The sequence below is a fragment of the Embiotoca jacksoni genome, unplaced genomic scaffold (assembly GCF_022577435.1).
Source record: "Embiotoca jacksoni isolate LCO1_2020_lvr unplaced genomic scaffold, fEmbJac1.0.p SCAF_59, whole genome shotgun sequence".
In the NCBI taxonomy this organism is placed as follows: domain Eukaryota; kingdom Metazoa; phylum Chordata; class Actinopteri; family Embiotocidae; genus Embiotoca; species Embiotoca jacksoni.
Genome location: NW_027185413.1, coordinates 1598977 through 1613732, shown reverse-complemented (window position 1 = coordinate 1613732; position 14756 = coordinate 1598977). Strand labels below are relative to the sequence as shown.

Below are 14756 nucleotides of genomic sequence, written 5' to 3'. Positions count from 1 at the left end.
AGTTGAATTTTGATGTTTAAAAAAAAAAAAGGAAAAAAAAAATGCTAATCCTCTTATGGTTGCGGATGACAGATGTGCATCTTCTGTGTGTGTTCGTGACAAGATTGGGGGAGAGAGAACGAGAGAGAGAGTGTTGTGTATGCCTTTATATTGTACAATAAGTGTGTCTGTGCTATTTGTGTCAGTGTGAAAGTATATGAGGCTGAACATGTGTGTGCCACGAATGTCCCCAAAGCTGCTGCTTTCTCATTGGCTGCTGCCCACACACACTTAGTATGCACCCCATTGGCACTGAGAGGTGTGCATGAGAGAGCGAGAGAGAGCGAGAGAGAGCGAGAGAGAGATAAAAGGGGACCGAATAATAACAGGGACACCAGAAAGACAGTTTTATAGGAACACAGAGCGATTTATTGCTTTCATAACAGTCTAGCCTATAGGAAATCACCACTTCAACAGTTAACAGCTAGGACAACAGGTAAGACACAATCCTCCTTGGGTTTTCTATATTTTTGGTTGCTTTGAAAGTTTTACTAAGGCCAGGAACAAATATTAACAAGACTGTGAATTACCTGATGCTTCTTTGTTGGTACAGGACAATGTTATTCTGTGTTGTTTCATACATTATAGGAGATATCCATATCTGGTATTCTGTTGTGAAGCTCAGTGACATCAGATATTTCTTAATTGCAGAAGTTACAGAGAGTGTAGCATTGTGGGTTGTTTGTTTGAACTGAGACTGAAAATTAGTTCACAGAGTCATGTGGCCTTTTTACTGTTGACTTTAGGCAAAGAGAAAATGTGACAAAGTCAAGACTTACAGCTGTTACAAATGCTGGGCAGAAAAAGACAGTGTGAATCTGTGACTGAAAGACACTCGAGAGAAGAAGCTTCAATGATGAGAACCACTTCCAACAGGATGATAATAAAAGTATTTCTTATCCACAAAAGGTTATTTCCTCGAAAGCAAATGTTGGAAAAGGGGGATCTTCTAAATGGTACATAATTTATCCTCCAGTCAGATCTGGTTGTCAGGCTTCAGAAGCAGCTTCTTTGTGGCAGCAGTGCTCAACAATCACTGTTTACATGTAGCTGTCTGCACTAACATTAGCCTCAACAGACCTGGTGGGTTTAGCTTCGAGTGGCCTATTTGGACATTTAACATTCATCATCCTTAAAAACACTTATTTTTTTCCCCCGAGTGATAATTTATCAAACAGTTAAATCAAGAGTAAAAGGAGATAGCAACAAGTTGAATGGTTGAGGATCACAGTGGAAAAATAGGAACCCAGGTTAATCGTTCTGTGGAATGTAGTGAGAGATTGAATATTAGTGAGAAGAGGAGGGAGTTTAGATGGATTTGCCGAATTTAGCAAGCCTTGAAATATATAATGAGAAAATGTTTAGTAATATTTCTTGAATAATCTTGCCCAGTCATGTTTATGCGTGTCATCGTAATGCGTATTGCACAACTACAATTTCCTCTAGAAACACACGAAGCTCCATCAGCCCCTGAGAAACTATTAAAGGTCTCGCTTGGTGGCTTTTGATGGAATTTGCAGAACTCTAATGCAGTATTTGTATGTGTACTACTTACAAGAAAAAAAATGTGAGTGTGGAATACAGGAGACACTGGAAGAGGAAGCGGAGGGAAGTGTGTGTGTGTGTGTGTGTGTGTGTGTGTGTGTGTGTGTGTGTGTGTGTGTGTGTGTGTGTGTGTGTGTGTGTGTATTTGTGATAGATCGGGATACACAGCATCATCTAGCTGTGACCTTGTCTGTCATCATCAGAAAAGCATGTAATGATTCACATTGTTGGAAAACAACACTGCCTGCATTATAATCAATACAATTCAATATAGGACTTTTTAACATATCTCATGAAGATAAAATCAGAGCCTTATATGGAACATCTTGATTAAAAATGGGATCTGACTCAGTCAATGTCTTCTGACATATGAAAGCTGAAACTAGCACAGGGTTTTAGTAAGAAGTTGCTCCACCTTGTTATAGATTAATCTGTGTGTTTTAAATGGTTCTGTGGAACTCTACTGTGGTCATGATCAGAATTTTTCTAAAAGATATTCTCTCATTTGGGTAGATGCAGGCGAACTACCACAGTAAACTTAAATAGAAAAAAAATCCATCATCAAAGGATAATTTTCATCTGGTTTTCACCTGGTGAATTTCACAATGACGTAGCCGTTGTTGTTCATGCTTTTAGTTTCCTCACCTCTGTTGTAGAGATTCTGGAACACTTTCGTGTAGTACACTACATATTAGTACACTTAGTTGCAGGAGTGAATCCCATCAGCATCAGTGAGCCAATATAATGTTTCCTATACATACGTTCTGCTTGGGCACCGGTAGCAGCTCCGTAGCATGTGAGGTGTTTAGGTAGCATTGGTAATATCTTTGAAATGTAGCTACAGAAAAGTTACACTGCCCCTAAACTGCATAGATAAAAACTTTAGGTTTGTTCCACAATGTATTGGCCTCATACATTTTTGTGAAAAACAATTTCATAAAATTGGTACACAAAAAATTTATCAATTGGGAACCAGTAGAAAGTTGAGATATCCGCACCAGCATCAGTATCAAAATATTTGTAGTAATACCAAGGCCTAATTATCTCAAATCGAAAATAGTTGTCTGGGTTTTACTGGAAAGCTTGACCGCAACATTTGAATGGATCATCCGACAGATTATCTGACAGCTTTGTTTGCTAATTTTAATTTTAATTTAACACCAATGCACTTGCAATTTGCATTGTAATTGGAAGTGAAATTTGCTGACAGGCATTTTCCAACTGTCATTGTTTAGTTACTTTTAGAACACTTGCAACTTTTCATTGAAAGTAACTGGCGCATATTGATGTGATTTGCTAGACAGTAGGGTCAAATTAGGTTAGTGGACGGCTCTGGGCAATGTCACTAGAGTGGATAATTGATTTATTGTCAGACCTCCTTGTGTGCCAGCTGAGCAGCGGAGAAAGAGAAACACAATCACCAGCTGACACGCTGACACCTGCACCACCCAAATGTAGAGAAAGCAAACATACGGTTCTGAAAAGTGTCACGATGTGCAAGATTTCATTTACCAACTGGTCTCTTGTTTTGGCCTCATCTTCTGTTTCATGCAACTCTTTGGTGAGCCTTCATTGAAAAGTGGTCTCTTATTCAAGTAGGTGTCAAGGGCCTATGATTTGCCTAATGATTCTTGATTTTTCATGTTTTATTCAATTATTTGATTAAAAGGTTTCATGACTGATATGAGCAGGTGCGACACAGGCTATATCTATTTTTACTGTAATAATACTAAAGATACTTTGTAAAATTCTAAATCTGACTTTCTAGTTTTCTCAGTTTTCTTTGCTGGATACTTCTAACATTATTTGAAATTAAAGCCTTGGGTCAGGTTCATTATTAGCATCGTCTAATCAGCACTTCTTTGTGGGATCCAGGGTGGGGCAACAACTACAGTAAGTAGTGACACTGGTTAGGAGGGTAGTCCACAATGTGTATTTCATACGGCTCCTTTGGGTAATGTACAGTGGGTACGGAAGTATTCAGACCCCTTTAAATTTTTCACTCTTTGTTTCATTGCAGCCATTTGCTAAAATCAAAAAAGTTCATTTTATTTCTCATTAATGTACACTCAGCACCCCATCTTGACAGAAAAAAACAGAAACGTAGAAATTTGTGCAAATTTATTAAAAAAGAAAAACTGAAATATCACATGGTCATAAATATTCAGACCCTTTACTGTGACACTCATATTTAACTCACATGCTGTCCATTTCTTCTGATCCTCCTTGAGATGGTTCTACTCCTTCATTGGAGTCCAGTTGTGTTTAATTAAACTGATTGGGCTTGATTAGGAAAGGCACACACCTGTCTATATAAGACCTTACAGCTCACAGTGCATGTCAGAGCAAATGAGAATCATGAGGTCGAAGGAACTGTCCAAGGAGCTCAGAGACAGAATTGTGGCAAGGCACAGATCTGGCCAAGGTTACAAAATAATTTCTGCAGCACTCAAGGTTCCTAAGAGCACAGTGGCCTCCATAATCCTTAAATGGAAGAAGTTTGGGACGACCAGAACTCTTCCTAGACCTGGCCGTCCAGCCAAACTGAGCAATCGTGGGAGAAGAGCGTGAGAGAGGTAAAGAAGAACCCAAAGATCACTGTGGCTGAGCTCCAGAGATGCAGTAGGGAGATGGGAGAAAGTTCCACAAAGTCAACTATCACTGCAGCCCTCCACCAGTTGGGGCTTTATGGCAGAGTGGCCCGACGGAAGCCTCTCGTCAGTGCAAGACATATGAAAGCCCGCATAGAGTTTGCCAAAAAACACATGAAGGACTCCCAGACTATGAGAAATAAGATTCTCTGGTCTGATGAGACCAAGATTGAACTTTTTGGCGTTAATTCTAAGCGGTATGTGTGGAGAAAACCAGGCACTGCTCATCACCTGCCCAATACAATCCCAACAGTGAAACATGGTGGTGGCAGCATCATGCTATGGGGGTGTTTTTCAGCTGCAGGGACAGGACGACTGGTTGCAATTGAAGGAAAGATGAATGCGGCCAAGTACAGAGATATCCTGGAAGAAAACCTCTTCCAGAGTGCTCTGGACCTCAGACTGGGCCGAAGGTTCACCTTCCAACAAGACAATGACCCTAAGCACACAGCTAAAATAACAAAGGAGTGGCTTCGGAACAACTCTGTGACCATTCTTGACTGGCCCAGCCAGAGCCCTGCCCTAAACCCAATTGAGCATCTCTGGAGAGACCTGAAAATGGCTGTCCACCAACGTTCACCATCCAACCTGACGGAACTGGAGAGGATCTGCAAGGAAGAATGGCAGAGGATCCCCAAATCCAGGTGTGAAAAGCTTGTTGCATCATTCCCAAGAAGACTCATGGCTGTACTAGCTCAAAAGGGTGCTTCTACTCAATACTGAGCAAAGGGTCTGAATACTTATGACCATGTGATATTTCAGTTTTTCTTTTTTAATAAATTTGCACAAATTTCTACATTTCTGGTTTTTTCTGTCAAGATGGGGTGCTTAGTGTACATTAATGAGAAATAAAATGAACTTTTTTGATTTTAGCAAATGGCTGCAATGAAACAAAGAGTGAAAAATTTAAAGGGGTCCGAATACTTTCCGTACCCACTGTAAGTTAGGGCCTCAGTGCATGTGTGAAAGCATGGTAGCTCTGGTACCAAGTAGGCTTGGACTGGCGATATGGAAAACATTTTTAGGAAAATCAATCCAGCAGTAGATTAATGCTGGATCAGAGCAAATTATGTACCCTATGCCACTTTTTAACACGCAGTTAAGCCCAAAATCATTCATATCACCATGTCAAATTTTCATGTCCAGTGAAGTTGACCAATTCTTTACTTCTAGCTGGAAATGGCAGAACCAGGTGGAACAGGAATGTTAAGACATTTTGCTAGAGATATAAATGAAAACATGAACTATTTCCATGTTTTGTTTTTTACATTTCTATGAAAAATATAATGTCCATAATGTAAAGCAGCCACACTGCACAACCAGGGGTCCTTACTGAGTTTTTAGGTTTTAGCCATGACTCGCAATGGACCAGTCATGTACTGGAAAACTACCGCATGAGCTGTTCTCAATATATAGTCGACTAGAGCACTGAAAATTTTGGACATTGCCATTTTAGTAAAAAAGTGTATAAAAAACATAATAATAGTTTGGATTTATTATTAAAATCTCTGTCAAAATGTCTTCCAATGTTTTGTCACTTGTTTAAGTCAATTAATGATGATGAAACCTACTGGTCAAATAAAAATTCACTAGACATGAAAATTTGACATTGGTATGAATAATTTTGGGCTCAACTGTAACAAAAAACAACAATCATATTAATATTATGTTGATCAGCATAACATGGAGAAGTTTCGACAACCAACACAAAGTTAGTGACACTAGTTAGACACACGTTCTTATATAGAGCACAGGCACCAAAACTTCCATTCCATTGCTACATAGTTTCATGGTCTCATTCTTTCCTCACAGCGTGCACCAGTTCACCATAAACAGATCAACCGTGCAGAGAAGAACATTGTTTCTAGTTTATGACCTGGGCCCCTTCAGGTTACACACACTGATGCAGATTGAGTCATATTTCTTGCTAAGTTTACTTTCACAGCACCCACTTGTGTAATATTGCTTAACTATAACAATAGCCGGTTATAATAATTTCAAATGAGCCATTTTTGTAAAAAGATAACTGAATGGTTTAAAAAATTGCTGACAACTTTTTTTCCAGAAATTGGTAGACTTGTTTAGGTTATGGGGCTTTCAAGACCAAACCCACGTCACTACTAAAAGTCACAGCAGGTGTTTAGACTATTGACAGCTAAAAAACACCTACTGTGACATCACTTATTTAGAAGAAAAGTGACTTTTCCCCACCTAGCCTCTTAAGCCTATACAATGATTAAAGACAAAATCCGCACGCTGCTGTGGTCCCACCAGTATTTCATCAACAATTAAAACGATTCAATCAATAGGAACTTCATCGGGTACCTTTTTGAGCACAACTGATATCTCCAAATCTGTGAAACTCTGTACACTATAAAGAGGCAGACAAGTGTGTATCTGCAAAGCACACATCAACCTTTGCGTTGGCAGATGACAACAACATTACATAACAATTAAATAATAGAACAGTACAAAATAAATAAACACATTATTTTATATTAAAAAAAACAATATTCTGTTAAAAAAAAAAAAGATGTATTTGATGAGCACCTAAGACCGTTGACCATTTTTTTCTGACCTGTCATTTTTTAGAGAGCTATGTTGTGTATACAGTGAGTTTTAAAAATGTTATGTGCCCAAAAAAATTATCTGTACTGTACTGTAAAACATTACGAGTAGAAGGACATACTTGGTCCTGATCCGAACTCACCGCTCTCTTGCTTTTATTACACACTCCAAGGATGCCAATTAGAATATACCCAAATAGTGACACCGTACTGTAATCTGTAAAAAAAATACGTCTGGAGCTGCCTGATGGATTTTAACAAGGTTTTTATTTACTATGAAGGGTTAAGAGCAGATTGTAACTGGATTAAAGCCCGAGCCCTTACATCAACATTCGGAGGCAGTTGATTGATTGTGTATCAAGAGATCAGCTCTGGATTTTGCTTCCCATAATAGCAGCAAATCTCAACTCTCTTGCTCTTTATGACTATCTTTCTCTAATTTTCCCTCTCTCATCCATCTGGCTAACTGCATCACTCTTTCTGAGCTGTACGTCATTATCTAGGAGTCCTTTGTTGTGTGTGTGTGTGTGTGTGTGTGTGTGTGTGTGTGTGTGTGCTCACCTTGCCTCACTCTCACACTCGAACACACTTGCACTCAGATGATATAACAGTCTTCCAGTCAGCGTTTAAGGTCATAAATCAAAGTTCACCTGGGTCATTTCTGCATTTGCAGAAGTGATGGCTAAAATGCAACGATGGCAAGAATGTTTGAATGTACTGTTTTTAAATATATCTGCCTTATACGATGACATGGCTTGATCAAAAACATGGCTCAAAGTTTGAGTTTGCTTATACTGCCAAATGAATGGAGCCTATCTACGTGGACAGAAGGCATTTCTGCACAGTTGCAGATGCAACGATGCAGATAATATATTTTGATGTAACCCCTTTGTAATCACCAACATTTTGAACATGAACTATAATCTAATTAGACTACATATTGTTGATAGTAACTGTAACTGGTTACAATTATATATATTTGGGCATTTGATTGGGTCAGGAGCAGCAACACTTTTTCTGAAATTAATGTGGGACATCATAAGGTTGTTTGCACTCCATATATCAATCCTTTAAAATTGATTGTTTGCCCTGAGGTTTCTTGAACAATACCTATTTTTTTTTTAATGCCAAAATAAAGATTAAGCGTTCAAACGGACATCTAGCACAATAATGAATTGTACAAATGGTAATTTCTAAAGTCAAACAGAATTTAAAACATAAATACAAGTAACTACAATTATTTTAAATTCATCCAATAAAAATAATGCACACAATAAACAGGTTAATAGGTAAAAATGAATAACAAAAACAGTCGACCAAATAATTCATCATAATATGGTAATATACGAATAATATACCAAATCGTGACGTAACCACAGTGTATCCAATCAAAGCGTGAATCAAGTGAACGTTACATCCCTATAGGTCTGGCCTACTTGTTAAATTTCCTATCTTTTACAGTGTTGCAGCCTGTAGGGCGGGAACTGCCGGATGTAGCACGCGCAGCAGGCGTAGAGGGATCGGAGAGAAAAAGAGAGACAGAGAGAGATGTACAGTAGTCTGCCAATACAGATCCATCTCTTCTGCTCCAATTCATCCGCAACATCATAGCAAAGATCGATAAACCCTCCTCTCTCTCCGTGCCTTTTCTCCTTTCACTCTCTCTCTCCACCACACACACACACACACACGCACTCGCACTCGCATACACACGCACACGCACTCGCACACACACACACACACACACACACACACACACACACACACACACACACGTGCCATCATCTTGCATGCGTCCCTCCTCGCGCCAGCGAGTGGCCGCCTGGCTGCTCGCGCTGCCATTGGGGAGAGGAGGAGAGGAATGCGCGCGTCGCGGCCGCCTGGAGATGATCTCGTTTTGGCTGCTGTGCTGGAAGCTGTTGGTAGGTAAATAAATAAATTAATGACACGCGCCAACAACGTCGCTATAGTAAACCAGAACATGACTTTTTCTCCTTGGCTTTGCGGCCTCCTCCTCCTCCTTTTAGGAGAGATTTTGGGATGTTTTTGGCAGCGACAATGTAGCCTGTGCACGAGATGTAGCTATGTGTGAAGCTGTGGCTTAGGTTGGCTACCATGTAAACCCGCTTTTTTCTTGGCTTCAGAAACGCGCTTATGTGACACGATTTTAGTGTTTTCTCTGATTTTAGGATGCTGTCTTATATAACATTCTAGGCACAGCTCTCTTCTGAGAGAATGGAATATAAATGAAAAGATGTTAGTAGCAGAATGGAAATTCATCATTAGAATGTAGCTACGGTGTCATGACGAACAGAAGAGAATGGAAAAGCTATGACAATAGAAAATAATATAATTTTTGGACGGCATCATCGTGTCACTTAGTCCTTATCTTTTATAAAAACACGCAGTCTAAAGCTGCTCTGTAATCCTCTCACCACACACACACACACACACACACACACACACACTAAGAGATGTTTGATTAAGTAACACTGTTTCCAGCTGTAGCTGTGGGTGCAAATAGAGGTTTGAAGATGGAAGTGAACTTAAGACGATTTAATTTAAAGTGATCAGAAGCATCTCCAGTCTGTCCCCAACCTGGTGTCCAGCCAAAGTGTGTAATACCCCAGTCAGTCTGGAGGATACTGTGTCAGTGTCACGTTTTGTCTCGCCTAGATGTCTAAAGGCAGGTGCTTTAAGTTTAGTCTCCAAAAAAACACGTGATTCGGTTTAGGAAAATATGGTGGTTTGGGTTTAATGTGGCATGGTCGCAATTTAGTGAGGTACCAAAACCATAAAAGAAGGAAAAGATAATGATTTATGTTGGTTTTTTTTCAATAATTTTTATTTAAGTAACATTATGTACATCACGTAAATTACTTGATGTATTTTACAAAAGTGACTTACTTACACTTTCTCATGGACTCGTGGTCTCTTGGTTGTACGTCCGATGTTTGTTTCAGACAAGTGCTCGCATGCCATCGGGAGCAATTTGGGGGTTTGGTTTGGTGTGTTGTCCGAGGATACTTTGGCATGTGGACAGGACTGCCGGCCTCATGATTTGTGGGCAACCTGTTCGACCATCTTAGCCACAGCTTCCCAGTATTCACACGAACATGCAGTGAGTGCTCACCAATCACGGTTGTAGCAGTGTATTAGAACATGATTTTGTCTTACTTTGACAGGGTACACAAATAACTCTGAAGTTAGATGGTAAAACACATCAGATCCTGATGTTCAAGGCTAAATAAGAGACAGCATCTGCTGACACCTCTTTGGCCACAGTTCCTTGTTTCTGATGGCCAGATAAACTACTTGGCCCAAATTCATTTGGACTGCCCCTGAAATCTCTAACCTGGCAGAATGGCAATCTTGACTTTTAGCAGCTACACTAAACTGTCCAATCGGTGGACATTTTGATCTGTGGGGTTGTGAATCACATTACAACGGTTGTATTCTATTTACGTGAGCCAGTGTCAGGGCTCATGTTTTGTTTTGTGAATGTTATTTCTTTTAGCACACCCAAATTCCCACATCCTTTTCCTGTTATGACGAGCATCTTCTGCTTATTAGATTACTTGCAATTTTAGCAGACCAAATTTGGAGACCTAACTTGATGTCCTCACAAAGTCAAATATTCTTTGAGCTAAGTTTTTGCTCCAGGAATAAAGTCTAAAAACCAGCCATTAGGACTGACTGGGCCTGATATGATTTGTGTTCAGTCAGGCAGTTAAGGTGGGATCACAGGGAAAGGGTGAGACACATTGGATCCCCTGCTGTGAGTTGATGTTGCTTTGTTCACGCAGAGTTCAGTTTGATTGATGTTTGACTTATGAGATTTTAATACTCAGTCTACGTGGAAGAGTGGTGGCGGCTGCTGATATCCCTGTTTACATAACTGCATGATTAAATAAGCAGCAGAGTAGGAGCAATGCTGTGCGGATGATTGGGTTAAAAACAAAGGCTGTGTCTGAAATCATTCCCTATTTTCTACCTCAATGAATGCAAAAATGTATCCACTACGTAGTGCTTTCAAAACGTTATGTCGCAGTATCTATGTTACATTTGACTAACAATCCCACAGTACAATGGATTATGTTTTATTAAGGACAAATTTACAGTTTTGCAAGTTAGTCACCTGCCACGAAGGATGAAAAATAATGATTCATAACTTCCCCTAATTTCCCAAAATATTTAATTTTTTATTATTTATTTCACTTTATTAATCCCCGAGGGGAAATTTCTTCGCTACAGCAGGGGGGGCTCTCAGGGGGGAGCTGCTGCAACAGGCTGCCACTAGCGCGGCGCCAGGTAACCTGACCTGAGGTGCATGTTTTTGGATGATGGGAGGAAGCCGGAGAACCCGGAGAGAACCCACGCAAGCACAGGGAGAACATGCAAACTCCGCACAGAAAAGCCCAGGACTGGATTCGAACCCAGAACCTTTTTGCTGTGAGGCGACAATGCTAACCACTGCACCACCGTGCCGCCCAAATATATATATATATATATAAATATAAAACAAATAAGTACCACTCCTATTCACATGCATGTATGTATGCGCAAATAATTAAGTCTTACTGAACTTAACTAAATTTTTACAGTGAATGGAAAATACTAGGAGAAATTTCTGATCATCGCAATGTAAATGTATTTAATCAAGTGAACAACCACTATTAGAGTAACATGTCTCAGTCAAAACTTGGTATATAATGTACTGTGTATAAAACAGTTCCGGCCTTTTAATTTGAAACAGATACAGGAAATTCTGTCATTTGGAAGACCAATGGTGACTTTGTATGTTGAAATGTCTGAGTAAATATTTGATTATGTAAATACAGTAAACTCTAGATATTTGTGGAAGGAAAAACAACACAAAATAAATAAGATGTTAACACCAGTCTGCTCTGAGGTTTAACAGAATTTAAAGCTTCAGGTATTTTTGCTGATTTGCTTACATCCACGGGGTCTTTGCTGCTTGGAGGGCCGCGAACGTTAGCTCGCTGCTTCCAGCCAGCATTTAGCAGTAGTTGGACAAGATTTGACATTTGAAGCTCTGTTGTGTCATGTGTGACTCTGTTCGTGTTGTTTTTGGTGTCCTTTTTGCAACCAGGCCAGCATTATTGTCAGGTTAATTTAACGTTCCTTTGACATGCTGCTGACAGAGAAAGGCAGGCAGGTGAGGGTCACATAGGCTATTTTTTCTTTATTATCCGAACCCAAACCACATTCGGAGGTGGATTTGAAATGTGATTCCAATCAGACTTCAACAGATGCGTCTCGGTTCGGGCGCTCTGCTGGCTCAGATTAGATTTCTGGCATCCCTCGCAACGTGACATGCAGTGATGTGTGTAATTTTCGTCATTTTCAGAGAGACAGAGTGAACAGCATCTAAGCTAACACGAGCAGAGCGCTATCAGGAAGTGTCGATTTTTACGACGATAACGGACAAAAGCCAAAGATGAACCGTTCCCTGCAGCTTTCCGTGTTGGAAAGCCGCGTTACCAGCATAGCTGCGCTTACGTCTTTACCACAGCAACCCATGCAGATAAGTTGGGGATGTGTTACGTAATGACGTGTGAAAAGTATTTCCTAAACATCTGATTTGGGAGAAAAAAAAAATCAGATTTGCTTGCAGTCTGAAAAAAGCCATAGTGTTCCCTGGGTAAATGCAGTTTATTTGGGACCATCATGAATTGCTCAGATAACCTGCTATGTTATGGTACAAAGTTGCGACAAGTTATGGATAAATTGTTTAAAGGGTCAATCTGTGAGCCGTTTGGTTTAAAATGTTTAAAAATGACCAAACGTATGCACTCGATGTGTCCAAACAGTGGTGTTGATGTTCTGTTAGAGACATTCAAGTATTGTGTTGCAGACATATTTACTGAAGTTAACATGCTAACCAGCTCATGGGAGCCTGCCTTTGTCCCACCAGATGGTATAGTGAGTCCCTATCCCGTAAGGTCTACCCTCAGTCAGTTATTGTCACATGCTCTTCGGCATACCGTTGTTATATAAAGCGTTTGGTTTAAAGCAGACCTGTGACCTGCCCTCATACTCTCACTCTCACTCCTCACACCTAAACAGAACTGACCTAAACAACACCGTCCGTCTCAAAATGTGACGGGGCACCGATTTTAGTGTAACACCAAAGTAAGCCCAGACCCAGGATGCTACTTTGACTTACTATTGGCACCAGTGTACAAAGTGATATTAAAAAAATGGGATATAATTCTTATAAATTATAACTTTAGATAGTAAAACTAAAAGTCATTGATGATTAATTCAAATATATACATAAAAGCAATGGATAAAAGGTGAAAAGGCCTACAGTATAGTTTGTAATTGGTTGAAACTTTCTAAACATAATGGGGAGCTCATGTGGTGTTAAGATGGGTGTAGTCAATAAGTGGATCAAATTGATTGCATCAGATTGATAACAAAAATCAGCTTTTGGTGGGTAGTTTAGAGCCGCCTTTACAAGGTTTCTAGAACAGATGTTTAACAGATGCCAGGCTTGTGTTTATGCTTCATCCGATCAACCATAGAAAGGCTTCATGCTAATGTTGAGAGTGATGAGGAGAACTGTTAATCATTCGCTGTGCGATGTACTTAACGTGTCGTCTGTTCGGAGAAAATGCCTTTTGAGCCTCTTCACATCAGTTAATTGACTTGGCTGAAGTTTTAGTTCCAAGTAAATTACAGTTATGTAACAAGGTGAACTCTCGTTCCATAGTTTGGACAAGCAGCTGTGGAGTAGCATGCTAAAGTCATTGATTGATTGATTGAATGACAATAAATTAATTGCTAACTACTTTAATAATTCATTTATCAATTCATTTAAAAAAAAATTAAATAGTGCTAAAATTCTCTTATTCCAGCTTCCTGAATGTGATTATTTTCTGGTTCCTTCACTCCTCCATAACCGCTCAGTCTTTTTCCAGTCTTTTCTGACATTTAAAAAAATCAAACGGCTAATTATTAATAAAAATAATTGCCAGCCCAAATTGAAACATTCCCCTCCTTCCTGCGCTGACCAACACCGAGCAATGCTGTGGTCCTATTAGATTGGACTTTTAGAATCTAGTCCAAAATGTACCACTCCATTTAGAGACTAAAATATTAATAGAGAAAGCTGTTGGTGTGTTATAGCTGGTTTGGCAATCCTTTAATGTTTTGTGTTGGTGCCACATTCATATTTTATTTGTTCAACCTTTATGCCTGTTATTTCGTCACATCAATATAGCAGCGATGCGACTAAAGAAGTGCGTTGAGAACTGTTGTACTATCGCGTGTGATGGATTTGATCTGTCCCCCACACACTGACTTCACTGAGAGAGAACAGACTTCAGCAGCTCTCCTGCCTCTGCATCTATACTTAGTGTTACCATGGCAACACCTCCTGTCTGTCACCGGCATTTGCCTGGAATGACCGACCATAATAATCTGCAAACCCACTTACAGCCAACGCATTGACGCCATGGTAACGATAGGAAGGCTTGAAATTTAACCAGTTACGGGGCATTCATAGTGCTTTCATCGACTCTGCTGTGGGTTATGAGTGCGTTGGCTGTTATGGATGTGAATATGTTCAATATTTTTGCTTCTTTATGTACATTTGTTTGACATGAGCAAACAATATCTTGTTTTTAATTATAGATTGTGGGACAGTGCAGACTTTGTTGCACTTCCTTTAACCTCACGTTTACAGACGACAAACAAAGCTCTCGGGTTTTCACTCTACTTTTAGTTGTGTATTTGTCTCCACCAACTCCTGATAATACCGTCTGTCTTTTCCGACGGCTGTCAGACTTTTCAATACCACCCTGTAATATCGTTGCACTGTTCATCTCATTTCATTTCATAGCACTGGACACTTTTTTCCATTTATCCCAAACTGTATTTATTTGTTTTAATTTATTAATTATTTTTTTGGTGTATATAGTCTGTG

The 14756-nt window shown here is 39.7% G+C and overlaps 1 protein-coding gene across 4 annotated transcripts in view; it reads left to right on the top strand.

Moving 5' to 3' along the window:
• The first annotated feature begins 380 nt into the window (after window positions 1-380).
• LOC138212716 (cyclic nucleotide-gated channel beta-1) overlaps window positions 381-14756 on the top strand; it is a 35840-nt gene continuing 21464 nt past the window's right edge. The window contains exon 1 of one of the 4 annotated variants that reach the window (XM_069173211.1): window positions 381-475. Coding sequence is in view for 2 of the 4 variants with exons in the window: in XM_069173209.1 (XP_069029310.1) it covers window positions 8593-8724 (132 nt within the window). In the remaining 2 variants the exon portion in view is untranslated. Of the gene's footprint in view, window positions 476-8302; window positions 8729-14756 lie in introns of those variants that run through there. The other 3 variants (XM_069173209.1, XM_069173208.1, XM_069173210.1) reach the window with 3 other exon arrangements.